Source organism: Oryctolagus cuniculus, chromosome 4 (genome assembly GCF_051225735.1).
Source record: "Oryctolagus cuniculus isolate XC-2025 breed Fujian yellow rabbit chromosome 4, ASM5122573v1, whole genome shotgun sequence".
NCBI classification, from domain to species: domain Eukaryota; kingdom Metazoa; phylum Chordata; class Mammalia; order Lagomorpha; family Leporidae; genus Oryctolagus; species Oryctolagus cuniculus.
Genome location: NC_142870.1, coordinates 138,784,108 through 138,805,412, shown reverse-complemented (window position 1 = coordinate 138,805,412; position 21,305 = coordinate 138,784,108). Strand labels below are relative to the sequence as shown.

Sequence of the window (21,305 nt, the reverse complement as noted above, 5' to 3'; positions counted from 1 at the left end):
CAACTCAGCGTGTGTGTGTGTGTGTGTGTGTGTGTGTGCAGAGCTGTGATGTGAAGTCAGTTCCTTACTGTGGGCTGCGATAAAACATATGTTTGTAAAATTCTGACCTGGAGCAGTCAGTGAATGAGATGGAATGAAAAGGGCAAAGTGTGGGGGGAGTCTGGGTGTTTCCCTCCAGAAATTGACATGAACTGGTTTGGCTATTTCAGATTCTCCCTTTCCATCTCTTGGTCCCCTGGCCTTATGATTCTTTCTTTTTTTATTTTTTTAACTTTTATTTAATTAATATAAATTTCCAAAGTACAGAATATGGATTACAATGGCTTCGCCCCCATAACATCCCTCCAACCCACAACCCTCCCCTTATGATTCTTTCTAGCCCTGACGTTCTCTTTCCATTTGAGAAGCAGTGCATTGTGACAAAGTCACTGAGCACTGGAGAGCTTTGCAGGGCACTGTCCCCCAGTGAAGCGGAGGAGGCTGGTTATGTTCTAGGCAGGTGGACCAGCGCAGGCAGAAGCATGGGTTGTGTAGGAGTGGAGGGGCAAGGCTCAAGGTGAGAACACCCAGTATTTCCTACACTGGCCTGAGGGGGTGAGGTAAAATACTGTTGGCAGTGAGGAGAGAATGAAACATTCAGGCCTGGAGAATGGGTTGATAAAAAGCGCATTTCCTTCTGGAGCTGCAAACGCTCATAGGCCAGCCAGCTGCCACGAAAGAGTGCAGTGGACCAGGTTGGGGCTATGGTGAGCTGCAGGGGCTGCCACCACTCAGCTCTGGCTGACTGTCTTACCTAAGTGCAGGTCTAGTGTCGCTAGATCTTTAGATTTTTCAACACAAGTCCCAACTGGGATTTTTATAAGACATCTTCAGATTTACAATGTAGTATATTGTAATTAATACAGATAAAATAACCATGCACCATCATCTAAGTCAACCAACAAAATGCTCTGAGTCCTCCCAAAACTCCCCAGATGTCTTTCTCAATTATATTTTTTTTTTTTTTTTTTTGACAGGCAGAGTTAGACAGTGAGAGAGACAGAGAGAAAGGTCTTCCTTCTGTTGGTTCACTCCCCAAATGGCCGCTACGGCCGGTGCGCTGCACCGATCTGAAGCCAGGAGCCAGGTGCTTCCTCCTGGTTTCCCATGCAGGTGCAGGGCCCAAGCACTTGGGCCATCCTCCACTGCCTTCTTGGACCAGAGCAGAGAGCTGGTCTGGAAGAGGAGCAACCGGGACAGAATCCGGCGCCCCAACTGGGACTAGAACCTGGGATGCCGGGGGCCGCAGGCAGAGGATTAGCCTAGTGAGCCGCAGGGCCGGCCTTTCTCAATTATAGATTGCTGTCTCCTGTACCTCAGAGGAAACCACTCTCTGATTTTTGTGGCATTTCCTTGCTTTTTAAGAATGTAATTCCATCATCTTTGTATACATTCCTAAATGATACAGTTTCATCTCACCCGTAGTTGACTTTTACATGAATGAGATATAATTTCTGGCTCTTTTTACTCAACACGTGTTAGAAAGAGTCATTTGTGTTCTTGATTCTACTCTAGTTCATTCTTTTTCAGTCCACCTTCCATTGTTTGACTGCACAGTGTGCTTATCTGCTTTGTAGTTTTGGGTTTTGTGGACATTGTCAGAAGACCTTTGTCTCTGTCTCCTGCACACGCCCACAGATTTGCCAGTGTATAGACCCTAGATGGGGACTTGGTAGGCCAAAGGGTATGACAGCTTTTGAGTTTGTCAGAAAAAGGCAAAGCATTTTTTCCAAAGTAGCAATCATTTATAATTTCTGCCAGGAGTATATGAGAGTCCTTCCCCACCAACAGTAGGCACTGCTGTATTTTGTACATTTTGGGCAGTGTGGTGATGTGTGATATCTCAAGGTAGTTTTTAATTGCACTTTCCTGCTTACTAATGAGACTGAGAACCTTTTCATGCCTTTTGGCAGTTTTGTCTTTTTGCTGCCTAAAGAGCCTATTCACATCGTTTGCATTTCCCCCTATTAGGTCACCTGCTGTTTTCTGGTCCATCTGTGGAGTTCTTTGTGCAACATGGATAGAAGTCCTTGGTCACATCCAGGTGTTGTAATGTTCTCTACCATTCTGTGTCTTTCCACTTGTTCTTTATGGTGTGTCTGGGTGTGCAGAGGCACTCATTTGTAATGTAGTCAGATACATGAAAGCATTAACCATGAAGGTATATCCAAGGGTGCTTAAAAAAGTTAATGGAAAATGGAATTAAAAGAAAGTCTATTTTGGTGCAAAAATTGTGAAATTCATGTTTTTTTATAATATGCATTTTCATGAACTTTGTGAAGCCCATTTGTATGCAAGGAATTTTTTAAAAAGTTTATTTTCATCTACTGGAAAGGCAAAGCAAGAAAAGGAGAGAGAGAGAGAGAGGGAGAGAGAGAGAGGAAGAGAGAGAGAGAGAGAGAGAGAGAGAGAGAGAAAGAGAAAGACCAGCTTCTTATCTGTCGGTTCAGTCCTCTAAAACCCAGAATAGCCAGTGCTGGGAGGTTGAAGCCAGGAGTCGGGAACTCCATCCAGTCTCCCACATGGGTGGCAGGGACCCAAGCACTTGAGCCATCACCTGCTGCCTCCCCAGATATACTAACAGGAAGCTGGTTGGCATGGAAGCTGAGCAGCCGGGATTTGAACTGGCCCTGTGATACCTGATGTGGGCATCCCAACTGGTGGCATAACCTGCTGTGCCACAACGCCTGCCTCTCAAATTTTTTTTTGCTCTCAGATATACTTCTTTATCTTGTAGACCTTTAGGTATGAATATATCTCTTCATTGGTTCTTGTCCTATGTATCTTCACCACTTTTTGGCTAAGATCAAGTGTGGAATATATATCTTCATGGTTAGTGCTTTCGTATATTGTTGAAAAAGTTTTTTTCTCTATTGAGGCCATTAAGCTTTTCTTCTATGTTATTGTATAAAAATATTATTGTTTTGCCTTTCACATTGAGGCTTATACTTCAGCTGGAATTGAGTTTTATGCACAAGGTAGGAGTCCAGTATTAGCTTTCCCCTATATGGAAACCCAACTCTGTATCCATCAATTATGGAAAAACTGCCTCTGCCTTAGTCTTTTGTGGTGCCAACTTCATTACTACTCAGGAGCGTAGAGGTCTCAGTCTATGATGGAGCTATCTGGTCTGTTCTAGTCCTGATCTATTTTTCTGTCCCTGTGCAAGTATCATATTGTCTTCATTATGAGAACCTTTTATCAAGTTTTGATATCTGGAAGAGTGAGTCCTCTTCACTTTTTCCTTTTGAGGTTCTCTGGGCTTTTCTTGAAGAATTAAGTTTCTCATTAATGGAAGCAGAACCTTCCGGGTCAAGCATTTTTAAGGGTTTTGGCATGTCCTAGCAAAAGGCCCTCAAGAAAGGTGATACCAGTGAGCACTCCTATAGTGGGTTATAGCAAGAATTGAAGTGGAAAAGAGTGATATATGTTCTTGTGTTTTGTGATTTAATTTGGGGGATATGCCTCTAGCAGCTTCTCAAAAAATGTATGTTGAATAAGAGTCTTACTAAGGTTTGGCTGTTAAGGTAGTAAAATCGCCAGACACATTTTCCCTCTTTGGTGTAACTGCATACTTGGTGCCTGGTGTGGGCTGACTTGTGTCCCCTGAATTCTGTATGTTGCGGTATTGACCTCCATGCAGTGGCTTTTGGAGGTAGGGCCTTTGGGAAACTGAAGCAGATGAAATTATGAGGGTGGGGCTCTCATAATAGGGGCAGGAGGAGAAGTAGAGATGGGGAGAGAGGGAGAGGGAGAGAGGGTGAGAGAGAGAGAGAGAGAGAGAGAGAAACTCTTTTTACCACTGAGGACTTAGGAGAAGGCAGCCATCTAGGAACCAGGAGAGGACCCTTACGATTCCATTCCTTACGAGGAATGGAATCAGCTGGGGTTTGTATGCTGGATTTCTCAGCCGCCAGAATGTCTGTGTTGAAGTTGCTTGTGTGAGGTATCTTGTTATAGCAACTGGAGCAGACTAATACAGTCCTCATGTGGCTCTGAATTCAGGAAACTGATTATAAACAACTCTGAAAAGGAGATTGGACATACTTCAAAGCAAAGGGGGAAGTCCTTACTTAACTATCAACTTTAACAACAAAAGCAAACTGTATGTGGATATGATTTGCACAAGTATTTCAAAAAGAACTCTCTGCTTTTAGGTATGTGGGGTTTGTTAGCATCTTTTGCAATGCTCATGAGCCAGGAATGGAAATGTTTACCATGAACTTAGTGAGAAAATAGCACAAAGAAGTTGCTCAGAGCTCCAGATTGAGTGAAGCTGCTGTAGGTCTCACAGCTATAAACACAAACCCTCAGGTACAGAGGAGCTAGCAGCTGGAGGATTAATATGAGATATACAACCTTAAACCGAAGCCCAGGCAGAAGAACCAGCTAGTGGCTCCAATAAACCATGTGGTCCTGACCTAGCATAAACGCAAGATTTGGCCCGTGAGGTAGGAACAGTAATAAACAAAAACTCCACTTCAGCCTCCACAAATGACCAAACTGAGTGCAATCAAATCACTTGCAAATCAGGTGCTGTCTACTGGAATTGCGTAGTTGGAGAGCACCACACTGCAGAAGGAATTGGTTAGAACGGGTATTGTATCAGGGAGACACTGAACTGACCCACTAGAGGTTAATGGAGCGGTGAAACCGAGAAAGGTACAAAATCAATTTTACCGCCAGGATGTTTACACGCTCCTTCACTCATTCCCTCCACAAATATTTGCTCAGCAGCCTCCATATGCAAGGCACTCAGGCTAGGTCCTGGAGCAGTGTTAAAGACGTGCATGAAGGCACTATGAAAAGTACAGATTGATTTCTCAGGTGGCAACATGTCTACCTGCGAGTCTCTCATCTCCCCTAAAATACAGTCCTTGTCTTTTTTCAGGACAGTGTTTCTTAAAGAACGGGAGCCCTACCACTTACTCTCTGTATGTGAGACAGTTTTCAGGAGAATGCGACGTGGTCATCAATATCAGTCTGGGGTAATCTGTCTTTAAGACTCTCTGGCAGCCAACCCCACCCCTGCCTCCGGTAACAAAGTAAGACGAAACAGGGAACCTGTTGAAGTCTTTTGTAGGCCATCATCAAACTAGAATTTAATAACTTCCTTCTGTTTTTGTTATATTTATTTCTTGATTACTTTTGATTTCTGGAATGCAATCATGGCTTTCCATGGTGCTGATCTATAATTTCTATGTAAGATAAATACGGGTTAGGTCTTGAACAGCGAGTCAATGAAGGATAGTATTAAGCAAACAATAGGACAAATGGTATGGCAAAAAGAATAGAAGGTATAGAGGAATGAAGGGCATTTGGGACAGGAGAAATGAGAGAAGCACTGGCACCTCTGCAGTCTAAGCTAGCTCAGTGGTTCAGACATGAGCAGCGGGCACTGGCTGTTTCTTCTGCCTGTAGTTATTTCTGGAAGGCTTCCTATGGAGGAGACCTGCACTGGAGCAAGGGTTTTCCAGCTGGGGTAGTGACTGGGAAAGGCCCCCAGGGTCAAGGTGTGTGCTGCAGTGGGCTGTGCTTCTCTACCTAAATGTGCCCCATATCAGCTGCAAGGCTTTTCCAGTATGCTGATCCGCAGGATGCACCCTTGGAGAAAAGGAGTCAGTGAGTGGTGGGAGGGGAGTGTTTATATTTTTATGAGAGAGAGAGAGAGAGAGAGAGAATACCCCCATCTTCATCTGCTGGTTCACTCCCCAAATACCAACAATGCACAATGGCCAGGACTGGGCTGGGCAAATGCTGGGAGCCAGAAGCTCAATCCAGGTCTTCTGTATGACTGGCAGGAACTCATTCACTTAAGCCATCACCTGCTGCTTCCCAGGGTCGGCGTCAGCAGGAAGCCAGAGTCGGGAGCTGGAGCTGGAACTCTAACCGGGGTACTCTGATACGGGATGTTGCTATCTTAGCCAGAGTCTTGTTACTTTTTTAAAAAAGATTTATTTATTTATTTTGAGAGGCAGAGTTACACGCACACACGCACACAGAGAGAGAGAGAGAGAGAGAGAGAGAGAGAGATCTTTCATCTGCTGGTTCACTCCCCAAATGGCTGCAATAGCTGGAGCTGGGCTGATCCGAAGCCAGGAACCAGGAGCTTTTTCTGGATCTGCCAACTGGGTGCAGGGGCTCAAGCACTTGGCCATCCTCCGCTGCTCTCCTAGGCCATTAGCAGAGAGTTAGATCAGAAGAGAAGCAGCTGGGACTCGAACCGGAACTCATGGGATGCCTGTACCACAGGTGGAGGCACTGTGGCACAGTGCTGGCCCTTTAGCCAGGATCTTAACCACCAGGCCGAATGCCTGCCCCTGAGAGAAGTGTCGAGACCTCACTTTGAGGAGGTCCTCGGGCCACCTGTGAACTTGGAGAATCAACCCAGGGCTGGAGGTCAGAAAGAAGCCCCTCCGCATGCTGGCACCTTTCCTTTGCAAGTGGACATGGACTTGCAATACAGCTCAGCTGCTTCCAGTTTCCTAGGCTCTAGGCTGCAGTCAATGGCCAGCTCAGCTTCAGCAACTTTATGTTTTCCTCATGGTGCCCATGGGCATATCCGTGTAGCTGTTCCAATCAGGTGGCAATTCTGTGGGAGCCTCCGGACCTGGAATGCTCATTGTGGGTGACCAGGGAGAAGTTTTCATTTCTTAGTTCTCTGTTCAAGCTTTTGGTATAAGCCTTGCACACGATGAGAAATTCAGTGGGCTTTGGGGGAAAGGCTTTCAAACAAGGTGCTACAGTTCTGCTGGACTTCGCATTTATGGGCAAAATCAGTGTCACATTTCTAGTCTTCTTGAAATTCCCATCCTTCTCTGGTAGGAGATTACGAGCACTAGCACCTGTGAGTTGCTTGGAAAGTGAATCACGTGTTTGCAGGCAGATGGCAGACATTATCTGCCTTCCACTGCCTGCAAGAATCAGCCTTGTGGGGGTCGGTCTTGTAGGTAAACAAAGACTCTGAATCACGACGAACCGAGGGATTAGACTGAACGCGAGCCCCCGATACACACAGTGCATATTCAGCACTTTGCCTGAAACTACCAGATGGATAATATCCTGCTGGGGGATTACAGCACGGGTTATTTCAAACGATGTGAAGATTGCTGACCCAGGCTGGGACAGTGGGCAAGCTGTGGGCACATCTGCAGCTACTGAGAGATACGTCTCAGGGATTCCAGTAGAACATAAGTAAGCAATTGCCTGCCTGAGTGATATGGGAGTTTCAGAAGGGCCGTAAACATCCAAGTGGATGGCCAACAGGACTGGCCAAATCCAGCTGTTTGCAGAAGCAATGCCATTCAGCCAAAACACACCAAATGGCACACTGTCTCTTGGGCTCCCCTCCAGCGTGGCACTTTACGCAGAAAGGCCACCTTTGAGAGATGGATGCCCAGGAGCTCTTACTTGGTGACCCCAGCAAAAACCCTGCAAATATGTGAAGATGTCAAGGCTTTCGCGTCATTGTGGGCAGAATTACACAAGGCAGCAATCCAGAAGCTTCCAGAACAGTGTCATGCGCATGATTCAAGAACTCACTGTCACCAGTTGGAGGAGGCTGCCTTCTTTTGTTAGTGACTTTTCCTCCCACCTTGTTGGCACTGCCATTCTGCCAGACACAGCAGTTTGTGTGAGGAAGCCACCCATCAAACCTGCATTCTTGTGGACACAGAGTCCAGGAGTGGCAATGGCTGGACACTCACATGAATATTTCTCCATAATCATGTGATTGTGAAATAATAAATTATAATTAATAAATAATCACATAAAAGCCATAAACTGAAATGATGGGACATGTCTAAATCCCACCCAGTCTCTTGTGTTCTGGGCAGAGGAGACATTGGGGAAACAAGAAACAAAATATCCATCATTAAAACAATGATGGACAAGTAAATCTGAATGAACCCAGATGCCTGTCATAAAAATCAAAACAGATATCTCAACACAGTAAATTCTAATTTCTGACAATGTACTGAGATTTCATCAAGTGAATTAGATCTTGAAATAAATGACAAATAGGGCATTGGCTAGAGATGAGAACAATCATGTATTTTCATAGGGAGACTAGAATGTAGATATCTGTTGAATTAGAATTTGACCTGTGGCATTAAAATGCAAATTGTCTCCAAAATTATAAAAGGGAAACGGGTTTGTAGAAGAGGCTTTCTGCGCTGTAAGTTGTACAAATTGACAGCTTACAAGGCCAAGGAAAGGAAGCAGTTTCCCAAATCAACAAAACATTTTGCGTCTAGAAATGGATGTGACAGAAACCACGCTGGAGCCAGAAAGTGTCTCTTTGGAAGTAAGTAGAACCACATCTGATGTCATGACAGAAAAATGTGGGGAGACAGGACAAGCTACCTGGAAACTGGTGAGATGTTACATTTCAAGCCAAAATTGCATCCAAGTTTTCAGCACATAACTAGGGAAGATCTGACCCAGAGAATTAAGATTCGATAAACCTTTGGGAATTCAGATCTCAGTGTAACAGAAGATGAAAGGGGGGAAAAGACTCAGACGGAGCTGGGAAGATGCAGCATGGAACGGTCTATGCCGAGAGCTGCTCTCTTTCTACAATTTGTTCCCCTGTTGGATTTTCTATCCTGTGACAGTGAAATAATGTATGTATGAAATTGCACATTCCCCTTCATTCACCAATGCTCCATAGACATTAGACACACAAGCACTTCTGGCAAATTCTCTGTCCCTGTATAATAGTAGATCTGTAAGTTACAAGACTAGAGTTAACAAAGGAATTTACTTTGGTTTGTGGCAACGTGCACCACGAGAGTCATGCCATGCCCAGAGCAATTGTCTTTCTTCAGAGAGAACTGATGTCACAATGTGTCGCTGTTGTAATTAGTGTTGCTATAATTTCTTTTCTTTCTGTTTATGCAAGCAAAGCAGCTATTCTTTTGCTTTCGCTAAATGTGGACGTTGAGAGTGTTGGACTAATTCTGGGAGGTTGTAAGCATTCTTCTACTTATTTTTGCACTGAGAAGAGGTCCTCATGTGGTTGTATAGGTTGTGTCCTGCCCCAAAGCTCCAGTGGAGGGAGCGAGTGGCCTGAATTCCAGCCTGCACCTGCCCTCTAGCTGTGCACCCTGGACCTGAGCTGTAAGGGAGAGATGAGCAAGAAGCGTCTCTTTCTACTGTCCCCTCAGGCACAGCCTCTCCCAGCCACCTGACAAGCTCATGTCATGGCAAAGGGCAGGGACAGGGTGTCAGGCTACCCACGTGTTCAACACCAGGTTATTTATTGCAGGTGTTTACCCACTATGAACCTTGAAAGTGGTCACTACCCTGCTTCCCAAACACTAGTGTGTGGACCAGTCACTGGCATCTCATTACCCTGGGCCCTGAGATTCTGCATTTCTAACAAGCTCTCTGGTGATCTGATCCACTGACCATTCTTTGAGTGGCAAGCCCCACTGGATGTCAAGGTCAAGATCAATGAAACTCCTAGGTAAATTCTGACTGTGATGGGCCCCTTCCTCTTTGCTGGTCACTGAACCCTCTTCTCCATCTTTCTGCATCTAAACCCCTCAACTAGAGCCCTCCCTGAAGCCCCAAACCCTTATTAACCCCAACCCCAGTGCCTCTACAAAGAAAAGGGCAAAGAAAGCCACAGGTCCTGCTTCTCATAGACTCTGGATTCTCTTGTGTCACCTCCTCCCAAAAAGAGGTGCTTAACCCAGGCTTATATATTATTTACTCAGCTCAGGGCCATGCTGTGAATCTCAGCTCTGCACTCTCCTAGCTTTTCCTAGCCATGCTGCATGATGGTTGTTCTTATCCCTGTTCTAGAGATAGGGGAACTGAGGCTAAGGCGATTCCCCTACCTCATCCAAGGACAAAGAACTAGTAAGTAAACTTGCAGGGAATTAAATCTACAGCTGGCTCCAAGATTCCTTACTTGAGTCCCTGTAGCTTGTTTCTGTATTTCAAGGAGCTTCTGTCCCTTGTCAATGAGGAGGCTTTCTAGTTGCCAAGCTTTGATATCAGATACTGCGATACCCAAGGCTGAAGTGACTTTGAAGGCACCGGGGTATTCCTGGAGCCGTCCTGGTATTTGTTTTACACAGAGTGCTACTTCTGCAGAGCCATGTAGTGTATCATGGAGTTTCTCCTAGTGTGGTAGTATCTCTGCCCCCTCACTGCAGTTGATGTTAGTGACTGGGTACTGATGCTTAAAGACACTGACCATGGACTAAAACCTCAGTGTGAAAGCTTCCTCTGGCTTTCGAATGTTATATTCAGAACATAAGGGAGGGTTGTTTCTCTGAGGGGCTGGGACTACTGGGCGAGGAGCCCAGAATGCCCACAGTGAGGGGACAGGCATCTCTGAGTGCCATCTCTGTGTGCCATCCATGAGAGTGGTGCTGGAAAGCCTGGCCTCCAAGCACCCAGCAGCCAGGGGCAGGCTTCCGTAGAAAGAACAGGCCAGCTCAAAAAACCTGCATCTCCCGTTGTGTGTTTGTGTGTGGGGGGACATGAGGGGAAGTGAGCAGAGCAAGGCACACTGCATAATCCCACCTGCCATCGCCAGTTACTGGGTTCATAACTCACGGATCATGTGAAACCAGGGGAGGGATGCAATGGTTTTGGAAATGCTTCCAGACCCCTTGCTAGGTGAGGATAACACAAGACACAGCTTTTACTGCTGCTGGGAGAAGCTTGGCCTGGAGCTGTGGCAAAAGGTGGCGGAAACTGCTCCTTGTTTCCAGGCAGGAGCTTCTCCTGGAAGCTTTTTCCTAGGGCTTCCATCAAGGCTTGATAAATAGCTTTGCAAAGCGGGCGGAGATGTGCCTGCAGCAGGCCAGACCCTGGGAGAGCTGGATGCAGCCCCTGTGGAGGGAGTGGCCCTCAGCCTCAGAGCATTGCCGTTATTGTTGCGCCCTCAGATGGCATGGGTTTGCTCAGGGAACCAGCGCCTTCCTCCTCGGCTCTAAGGTTATTTTTAGTACACAGATTATTTAGGGACACAGTCTGCTTTCTCCACCATGTGATTCTTTTGTAAGGATCCACCCCAAGTCCGTCGATATCGATCAAGCACTTACATACCAGGTACTGTGCTATTCCCTTTACTGGAAATAAAGCACTAACACAGGTGAAGCTCACATTGCTGAAGGGAGAGAAAGTTTCTTCTGTGTCTGCAGGTCAGACAAAGCTATCAGTCTCCTGAGCAACTTTCCTTGTTTGCCATGCTTACCAGGAAGCTCACAGTCAAATGTTCTGACTCAGGTCTAGCAATTGCACAGGAGCTCAAGGATTGGGTGGTTATACAGAACACACTCCTGGCTTCCTGTCATTTTCTATATGGTCAGTTTTCTTGTCTGTATATTTGTGAGCTACCTCATGTCCCTACTACCTATTTTCTTTCTTAAAAATGAGGATGATAGTAAAAGAACCTGACAGGTCGCTAGGACAGAGATCAGGGAGAAGTGGTAAACAGATGTGACTTCTGGAAGTACGTCTGGCTAGAAAGGTGCACTAGTCGGGGGAGGCAGGTATGGCTGTCAAAAGCACGAGCAGGTGCAGCCCAGCCAGTGAGGACTGGGAAAGCTGTGGGTGCGGAGGCCACTGAAGCTGATGTGGAGCTGGCGAGACAGCAGCATTTAAAGGCAGGACTCAAAGGGAAGGCCCTGCTGTGGGGCAGATGGAGAGTAAGGCAGAGACAAGAGCATGCACGGTGCCAAATCCGTAATTATGCAGCAAGTCCCGCTGTCAAGTAGGACTCTGATTGTAACAGAACCTGACCCTGAGGGACCTGATGCTGTGGTGTGTGTGTGTGTTGGTGGGGGAAGTGACTATGGAAACATTTGGAGTAGCTCACAGCATCTAAAAAAAACCTAGTAGTTGGCTGAAAAGGGACAGGGTCCCTCCCCCCTTTTTTTTTGACAGGCAGAGTGGACAGTGAGAGAAAGAGAGACAGAGAGAAAGGTCTTCCTTTACCGTTGGTTCACCCTCCAATGGCCACTGCGGCCAGCACTCCGCGCTGATCTGAAGCCAGGAGCCAGGTGCCTCTCCTGGTCTCCCATGCGGGTGCAGGGCCCAAGCACTTGGGCCATCCTCCACTGCACTCCCGGGCTTCAGCAGAGAGCTGGACTGGAAGAGGGGCAACTAGGACAGAATCCGGCACCCCGACCGGGACTAGAACCCGGTGTGCTGGCTCCGCAAGGCGGAGGATTAGCCTATTGAGCTGCAGCGCCGGCCACAGGGTCCCTTCTGAGAGGGAGATGACCCATCTCTTTAGGGCTCCACTGTTGGGGAGAGAGAACTGCCAGCATTCTTCATCTTTTGGGCTCTTGGCTGAAGATTCAGATGACCTAGTACGTGGTGGGAGTTCAACAGACATAGATGATGGGTAGAGGAATGCATGTGTGAATGAACTCTCACAGAGAGAATGAACATCAAGCTGGCTGAGCCTGGGTCATGGATCTGCCCCCTGAGAAGAGAGAAGCAGTGTCTTGGCTGGAGATCCCACCGAAGCCACATACAGTGGGGTGGGGGTTATTCAGGCACTGTTGTCAAAGGAAGGGAGAATGGGTGTGAGGCAGGCAGAACCCAATGCGGTGCCCACACCAGGCAGCAGAGTCACTGTGTTGGTGCAGAGAAGGCGGTGGCTGTTGCCATGGTGAGGGAACATCTCCTGGTCCAGGTAGCCAGCACCTGCCCTCTAAGCTCTGGACAGGAAACCACAGAAAGAATTCCAAGGCTGCACTGTCGACCTCCAAGGCTGGGCGGGGTCTAAAAGATGAAGATGCAGAAAGGCTGACCAAGTCCAGGTGCAGCCTGGGGAGGGGAGATTGGTGCTCAAACAGGGATGGCACTGGGGTGACACATTTGAGGATTAGAACAGAGGTCCTGAGAGGTAAACCTGGGTGCACATCTTGTGTGTCTTCAACCAACTATGTTCAAAAGCGGAAGGTTAAGGAAATCCCTCAGGCATTATGAGCCAGGCATACTCCAGGAAGCGGGACAACAGGCTCTCACTCGCTGGGCTCTGGTCCTGCCCCCACCTCTTGCTGGCATTTAAACATGCCAGTGTCATTTTCACTCAGGGGCTTCTGCAAGTGCTGTATCCCCTGCATGCCCTCAGTGTCACCTGGCTGCCTCTTTTGCAAGGTGACCTCTCTAACGTAAAGTAGCTGCTCCCAGTCACTGTCACATTGATCAGTTTTACTTCCTCATTAGCACTTATCATTCTCTAAAATGATCTTCCTCATTCCAATGTGTGTGCATGGAATGTCTCACACCATGGAGTCTAAATTCCATGAGGGCAGGGACCCTGCCTGTTTCCTGCATCCCACATAGCTGGCGGCACTTGGTGTTTCACGCTTATTACGTCATCCTTCTAGTCCCAGGATAAATCCAACTTGATTGTCATGTACTTTTAGCTTTATTTATTTAAAAGGCAGAGAAAACAGAAGGAGATAGAGATCTTCTATCCATTGGCTCCCTCCCCAAATGCATGCAACAGCCAAGCTGAAGCCAGGAACTCAATCCAGATCTCCCACTTGGGTGGCAGGGACCCAAGTGCTTGAGCCATCATCTGCTGTCTCCCAATGGTGCACATTAGCAGGAAGCTGGAATTGGGGGTGGAGGCAGGACTTGAACCCAGACCCTCTGATAGGGAATGCAGGCACCACAGGCAGTGTCTTAACCACAGCACCAAACATCAGCCCCACTACTATCTTTTTCCCTCTGCTATCTTAGATTTGTTTGGCCATGTTTTAAGAGTTTTGTGTCCATACTAATCAGTGAATAGGACCTAATTCATTCTCTGAAATTCCCCTCTATTATTACCTCCTGGGTGAGTTGTGGGAGTGTTCCCTTTTTCTATTCCCTGGAAGATTTGTATAGATTAGAAATGACCCAGCACTTAAAAACTCCGTAGAACCTTTCTTTCAATTGCCCAGAGCTTGTGTATTTCTGATAGGAGGTTCCTTGGCAATCACAAGATTATTCAGGCTTTTTCTTTTTAAGGTTGGTAAGGCAAGGATTTTTTTCCCCCTTAGAATTTGATGGTTTCACCTGATTCTAAAGTAAACAAAGTGGAATGGCTACCTCTGTAGGTTCTTGGGCTGTGTAATGGGTTCATACATATATTTATTAAAGTAAAGCATATAAAATAAAAAAGGGTCACCCTGGGAGGACTGAGGATAGTGTGACTGCAATCAGGGGTCCTGATGAATCTGATTCTGCACATTTAAGTTCCATTAACAAGGCCTACCTGTGGGGAATACGAGGAGGTGAATCTATCTGGGTACCTGGGAGCAGCCATTTCCCAAAGGTGAATCTTCCAGGCCCCCAGCCCTGCACACAGGCCCCAGTGCTGAGGATTGAATAGAACTTGGCTCTCCAAACTGATGTCAGTGGTGTGTGTGTGTGTGTGTGTGTGTGTGTGTGTGTGGTGTGTGTGTGTGTGGTGGGCAGGCTGTAGGTCACCAGGTGCTTGCCCCAAGGTGACTCTCTCCAGAGGGTTGGTTATACAAGCTGCATTCGGTGGAGCCGCAGCTCTCTACTTCCTGGTTCTCCGTGTGATGACTGCTCCACACCTGCTCCATCATGGCGAGCCTTTACCACATGCCAGACTAATGAGGATCACCTGATCTTGAAGCGCAAGGCCCCAAACTCTAAGCAGAAACAAGCCTTTCTGTTTCCCGAAGCTCCTCTCAGGTATTCTAGTTAAAGTCATGGAAGTCTGACCTATACCTGCGGGTCACCTGGCTTTCCCTCTTGGCCCAGTTCAGACTCTGAAAGCAAGGTCTTTGCAAATCTCTGCCATTTCTACAGGCTGGCTGCTGGGCCCATAGCACCCCAGAATATTAGGCTCTCTGTCCAGAAGTAGGTAAAGGCCACAGCAAGTTTCCAAGAGCAGTCTCTTTGGGTCTCAACAGGGAGCAGAGAAGAGAGGCTGAAGGAACATCCTGGAAAAGACAGAATTGCAGTGAAGCAACAGTGAGCTGAAATGAAGCACAGCCCTGTGGCATGACTGCATCTTTTGCAAATGAAATTATTGTGTGACTTATTATATATCTGGGTCATTACTATGCTAAAAGGAAAAGTAGATTAAAATGAAAGAAATTTCAGAACAAACGCAGGAAGGGAAGCATTATCAACTTTTTGGATGTCGGGTAGCTGTAACAAAATTTGGGATTAATCACGACACTGTGCAAAAACGGTGAAATATTTGCATGTAAGGAGAGGGTGGAGATGCCAGAACCTGTAAATTTATGCCAGCTGAGGACTCACTGCGGGGGTGTCTAGCAAATGGATTTACTGTTTTGCCAACTCCAGTAAAGTGTTACAAAATTGCAACAAAATTATTTCTGCACAAACAATTGTTAAAAAACAGTCTTTACATCGACTGCAATTCAGTGCTCTCAGGATAAGCACAAAGCCAAAGTTTAAATTAAAAAATGTTAGAAATTATTTTTCTTGGAACCAGCCTGAATACTAAAATGGAGATTTTCTTTGCTCCCCAGCTTCGTCTCTCTTTTCATGCACCAAGTAAAACTTTAGTTTTTTTTTTTTTTTGTGGGGAAAAGGGGGCAAGGAGACTTGAGACAGCAGGGGAAGAGGGTTGGGGAGGGGCCCAGAGGGAATTCAGTTAAACTCCCTCCTTCATCCCTCAACCGGGACAGGGGACTGCCGACCCGCCTGGTCCCCTCCAAGAGGCAGTGCCAGACTGCTGGGGAAAAGCTGCGCTTGAGATTTGAGCTCTACTTGCCTCCCCACTCCCTACAGTTTGCATAAAACGTCTCCTAGCAATGCTTCACTCCTATATTTGATCAGAACCATAGAGAGAAAAAGAGTAAGGGGAACTCGACTTGTGACATTACGCATTTTTCTGGGAAAAAAAAAAAAAACCACCGAGAGAAAACAAAAACAAAAACAAAAACAACAAAAAACAGGACCAAGTCAATGTTCGTTGAACATTTTTTTTCTGCCCTGAAACTAAACCCAAGAAAAGCGAGTTGAAAACCCATGGAACGCGGGTTAAGTCGCCTTCCAAGAGTCCATGTACTCAGATTTTGAAAGGCTCACTGAATAACAATGGCACAAACTGCCGCGTCTTAAATTTAGAAGGGTCCACTGATAGAGAGGATGCCCTAAACAGTACAAAGAGAATTTTTCTGCAACTCCGTCAAACTTCTAAAAAAATCTACGCGTACGGAGGCCATAAAACGCTCGCCAGGAGCCCCGCGCAGTGCATCAGTGCGTCTTCGGCCCTGGCCTGCAGGACCGCTGGCATCACCCTTGCACCTGCAGGCCTGGGCTGGGTTCCCCGCTTCCCCGTCTGCGCGCCCACAGCCAACCACAGGCTGCGCTAGGGAACTGACACTCGTCCTCATCTTACACATGGAGTTGGAGCTGTGGAACTCGGTTCGCCGGGGGTGACGGTGGGGTGGGTGGGCTGGCGGTGGAGAGGACTTTTTCCTCATTACCTTAGAAAGTACTTAGACCAACCAAACCAGTAAAAAACGACTTTCTGCTTCCAACAACGGTTTTTCCTTTGGGTTCATGTTCTTTGATCTGATCTCTTAAAAACAAGAAGTGTGTGGGGGCGATCTATCTTAGTGTCAATTAGAACAGAGCCCCCTCCCCGCCCAGTTCCTGGGGACGTCAATCACGGGGGACGTAACGTTAGGAGCACAAACCCCCACGAGCATCTGCTGGGGACTCAGAGAAAGCCGGCGGCTCCGCGCAGCCGTCCGGTAAAGCGGGGTGGCCGCCCCGCCGGCACACCCCTCCGGAAAACTGAAGCGTTCCCTGTGCCCCTGCCCCAGGAGTCGGAAAGATTGATTGCTTCCTCCGCCGAGGCGGAGCCTCAGACCAGCTGTAAAGGGCAAACAGGGTGTCGCAAGCCCGCGAGCCGCTCTCCGCGTCCTCCGAGCGCTCCAGGGAGCCGGCGCGTCCTCGGCTCCGAGAGGGGCGGCTCGCGTTGATCCCGGGCCAGGGGCAAGCGGAGCGGAGGGTTCCTGCCCAAACTTTACCACCAACTCTTTCCGAGAGCAAAGCCGTGGGGCCGAGTCCCACAGCCGCAGGCAGAGTCCCAGTCTCGTGTAGCTCCGGGCACCGGAGCGCTCCCACTGCCGCGCCCGCGCTTGGGCTTTGCGCACGGAGACCTATGCCTTGGACCCTCGGCTGGCGGCCCCAGCGGCGCCGCTGTAACCCGGCTTTGCTCCCCGGCCCCCGAGGCGACGGCGGCGGCGGCAGCGGGAGCCGGGCGCCGCGAGGGGGGCGGCGCGGGACGCGCGGAGGAGGAGGGCAGCGCGGCGAAGGGGAGGAGCCGCAGCGACAGACGGCAGCGCGCACCAACCCCGCGCCGGCTGGCAGGAGCCGCGCAGAGGCCGGCCCGAGCGCGTTGCAGGCGCTCGGCGTAGGGGGAGTCGGGTAGCAGCATCCTCCCGGGCGCCGCTTTTGCGCGGCGGCGGCGGCGGCGGGGGCTTCCTCCACCTCTAGACCTCGTTGGCCAGAAGCGGCCGGTGCCGGGGGCGGGGCGGCCAGGGCAGTGCTGCCGCGCCGGCTCCTCCGCTAGAGCTGTGTGTGCAGGATTTCCCCCGGGCCAGTCGGAGGCTGCGGGGCGGCGGGGGTTGCCTGCGCTGCCCGCTCGGGCATCCTCCGGTGATGGAAGAAGCACACGCCGCCGCCGCCGCCGCCACCGCGGGGTCGCGCTGCGCCCCATCCGCTGCCGCCACACACACGGGAAGATTCGCCGCGCGGAGGCCGAGAGCGAGGGAGGCAGAGCCGCGGTGCCGGGAGCTGGGTCCCGTATAAACCGCCTCCTCCCCGACAGCCCTGAGGCTGCTTCGCCTCCCGGAGCGAGGAAGGAAGCTGCGGTCCCGAGAGAGCAGAGGAGACGTCGCCGGAGCCGGGACGCGCCGGGCTCGGCGGAGCGAGAAGCAGGGTTCTGGGCCCGGTGAAAGTTTCCCTTCCCGAGCCGCAGGGCGCCCGCTGCCCGGAAACTCTGTCCAGGGCTAGGGCTTCCGAGCCCCGCGGCCCCCTCGAAGGCTCAGAGACCCCTTGCCGAAGAGAGCGCCGGAGACACCGCGGAACGAGTGACAGCCCGTTCCCGATCCGGGGCCGCTCCGGGGCGCGCCCGCGGCTTCAGGTGAGCGGGGAGCCGGGCCCACCCTAGGAGGGGCGTTACTCAGGAGGAGGAGGCGGTGGGAGGGAGGTTGGGGCGCACCCACTCACTCCGCTTCCCCTCGCAGGTCCTTCCCGGAGCCGCTGCCATGGGAGAGCCAGCCTCGGGCGCCGGGGACCAGCCGCCGCTGCCGCCGCACCCGCCTCGGAGCCGCGGCCCCTGTCCCGGCGCCCGCAGCCGGCCCGCTGCGTCGTCCTCCCGGGCTGTAGGGCCGCCTCCGCCGCGCCGCCGGCCCGGGCTGTGCCTGTGATGAGCCGTAGCCCGCCGCGAGCTCTGCCTCCGGGCGCGCTCCCCCGGCTGCTCCCGGCTGCGCCCGCCGCCGCGCCGCGCGCCCTGCTCCCGCCGTGGCCCCGGCGCCCGGGACGCCGCTGGCCCGCGTCCCCGCTCGGAATGAAGGTGTTCCGCAGGAAGGCGCTGGTGCTGTGTGCGGGCTATGCGCTGCTGCTGGTGCTCACCATGCTCAACCTCCTGGACTACAAGTGGCACAAGGAGCCGCTGCAGCAGTGCAACCCGGACCGGCCGCTGGGGGCCGCGGCTGGGGCCTCCGGGGCCGGCTGGGGGCGCCCGGGGCCGCCTCCCGCCGCGCCACCCCGCGCTCACACCCGCTTGGACCCCCGCACCCCGCACCGCTCTCCCGCCGCCGCCGTCGGGGCTGCTCCCGCCGCGGGGGCAGGGGTGGCAGGGGTTGCGTCCCCTCCAGGCAATGGCACTCGGGGTGCCGGGGGCGGAGGGGCCAAGCGGCAGCTGGTGTACGTGTTTACCACGTGGCGTTCGGGCTCATCTTTCTTCGGCGAGCTCTTCAACCAGAACCCCGAGGTGTTCTTCCTCTACGAACCCGTGTGGCACGTGTGGCAAAAACTGTACCCGGGGGACGCCGTTTCCCTGCAGGGGGCAGCGCGGGACATGTTGAGCGCTCTCTACCGCTGCGACCTCTCGGTCTTCCAGCTGTATAGCCCCGCGGGCAGCGGGGGGCGCAACCTCACCACGCTGGGCATCTTCGGTGCAGCCACCAACAAGGTGGTGTGCTCGTCGCCCCTCTGCCCCGCCTACCGCAAGGAGATCGTGGGGCTGGTGGACGACCGCGTGTGCAAGAAGTGTCCGCCGCAGCGCCTGGCGCGCTTCGAGGAGGAGTGCCGCAAGTACCGCACGCTGGTCATCAAGGGCGTGCGCGTCTTCGACGTGGCCGTGTTGGCACCGCTGTTGCGAGACCCTGCCCTGGACCTCAAGGTCATCCACCTGGTGCGTGACCCCCGGGCAGTGGCCAGCTCACGCATCCGCTCACGCCACGGCCTCATCCGTGAGAGCCTGCAGGTGGTGCGCAGCCGGGACCCGCGAGCCCACCGTGTGCCCTTCCTGGAGGCTGCGGGCCATAAGCTGGGCGCCAAGAAGGAGGGCATGGGCGGCCCGGCTGACTACCACGCGCTGGGCGCCATGGAAGTCATCTGCAATAGCATGGCCAAGACGCTGCAGACCGCCCTGCAGCCCCCCGACTGGCTGCAGGGCCACTACTTGGTGGTGCGGTACGAGGACCTAGTGGGGGACCCGGTCAAGACCCTGCGGAGAGTGTACGACTTTGTGGGGCTGCTGGTGAGCCCCGAAATGGAGCAGTTCGCCCTGAACATGACCAGTGGCTCCGGCTCCTCCTCCAAGCCTTTCGTGGTGTCTGCCCGCAACGCCACGCAGGCCGCCAACGCCTGGCGGACCGCCCTCACCTTCCAGCAGATCAAACAGGTGGAGGAGTTTTGCTACCAGCCCATGGCCGTGCTGGGCTATGAGCGGGTCAACAGCCCCGAGGAGGTCAAGGACCTCAGCAAGACCCTGCTTCGGAAGCCGCGGCTCTGAGAGCGGTTCCCAGGAGAGCTGACGCCTGCTTGGAGGATTGTGGTGTGTTGTTGACATTTAAAACACAGCCCTGACCCAAACTGAGGATGCCCGCGTATTCTATCATAGATATATAATATAAATAACCGCGCGGGCCCTTACTGTCCCTGTTTTGAGTCAGTTCAAGGAACAGCTGCAGCACACACGCACACACACACACACACACGCGCGCAGAAAAGATGCGACTTGGAAGTTCTGACCAGCTGCCCCTCCCCTCCCAGTCCCTCCTTCTTTGTCCCATCTCATGTCCTCTTCCCCACCTGCTGTCCATTTTCAAGTGGAATGTTGAAGACCTCAAGTTCCAGTAACCCAAACCTTGTTGACACAGTTTTCGTGGTCTCTGTGAATGTGTGAGAGTCATGGGGCTGTGGGGGTGGGACGGGATTAGAGAAAGAGGAAGCGGTCCAGGATCGAAAGCTCCGTTGGGCATGACAAACCAAGGAGGCGTTCTTCTGCAGTAGACTTTTGTGTAAAGCCCAGAGGTTACCTGTGAGTATTAATAAAGGAGCTAATAAATAATATTCTTTTTTAATATTTGCCTCCATTCCTTTGGATCTACCTGCAACACTGGTCCCATGTAGCTTTGGGGAGAGCTGGCTTCCCTTTCCCCACCCTCTTTCTTCCAGTCTGTTTCCTGGGGAACAGCTAAACTGGGGTGGGAACAGTTTCCGACTCTTGATGATAACCTGGGAGTTGTTTTCTCACGTATAAATCACAGGCTGTCAGGTGCCCAGGAATGGGAACAAATCTGCAGATTCTAAAGGCTAAAGCCCAGCAGGGCAGTGCAAGAACAAGCCCACATTACTTTCCTATTCAACTCTTGAGTACAGACAGGAAGAAGCGGCCGCTTGAGGATTTGAAGGCATTCGGTTTTGATTACCTTTGCATTGAGACAGGGAACCGTGAAGCAGAGACTGGTGTTTCGGTCCTTAGGTTGACGGGGAAGAGGGTTTCTTTTTAACAGAAGTATGTAATGTAGAAAAGTTCCAATGAGGAGAGCGCAAACCTCAAAACTGAGTGTGGACGTACTGTTGAGCATGATAGCAACTTCTTTGGTGAGCACAGTGACGGAAGCGTGTAGGGGGGCTGTTTTCTGCCTCTGATTCTGCCTCTGAGGTGTGGGAGAGCAGCAAGTTAGGTGTGAGAACCACAGGGCACTCCCAGGCTCTGCCTCTGTTTCCTTCACTTTCCCTCAAAGTTAGTGCAAAAGAGTGTATGCATTTAA

The 21,305-nt window shown here is 50.9% G+C and overlaps 1 protein-coding gene across 1 annotated transcript; it reads left to right on the top strand.

The window, feature by feature from the left end:
* The first annotated feature begins 17,572 nt into the window (after positions 1–17,572).
* Positions 17,573–20,612, top strand: CHST2 (carbohydrate sulfotransferase 2). The gene is made up of 2 exons (XM_002716579.5): positions 17,573–18,163; positions 18,267–20,612. The coding sequence occupies exon 2, from the start codon at positions 18,449–18,451 to the stop codon at positions 20,039–20,041; it is 1,593 nt and encodes a 530-aa protein (XP_002716625.1). The 5' UTR covers positions 17,573–18,163; positions 18,267–18,448; the 3' UTR covers positions 20,042–20,612.
* The last annotated feature ends 693 nt before the right edge of the window (positions 20,613–21,305 follow it).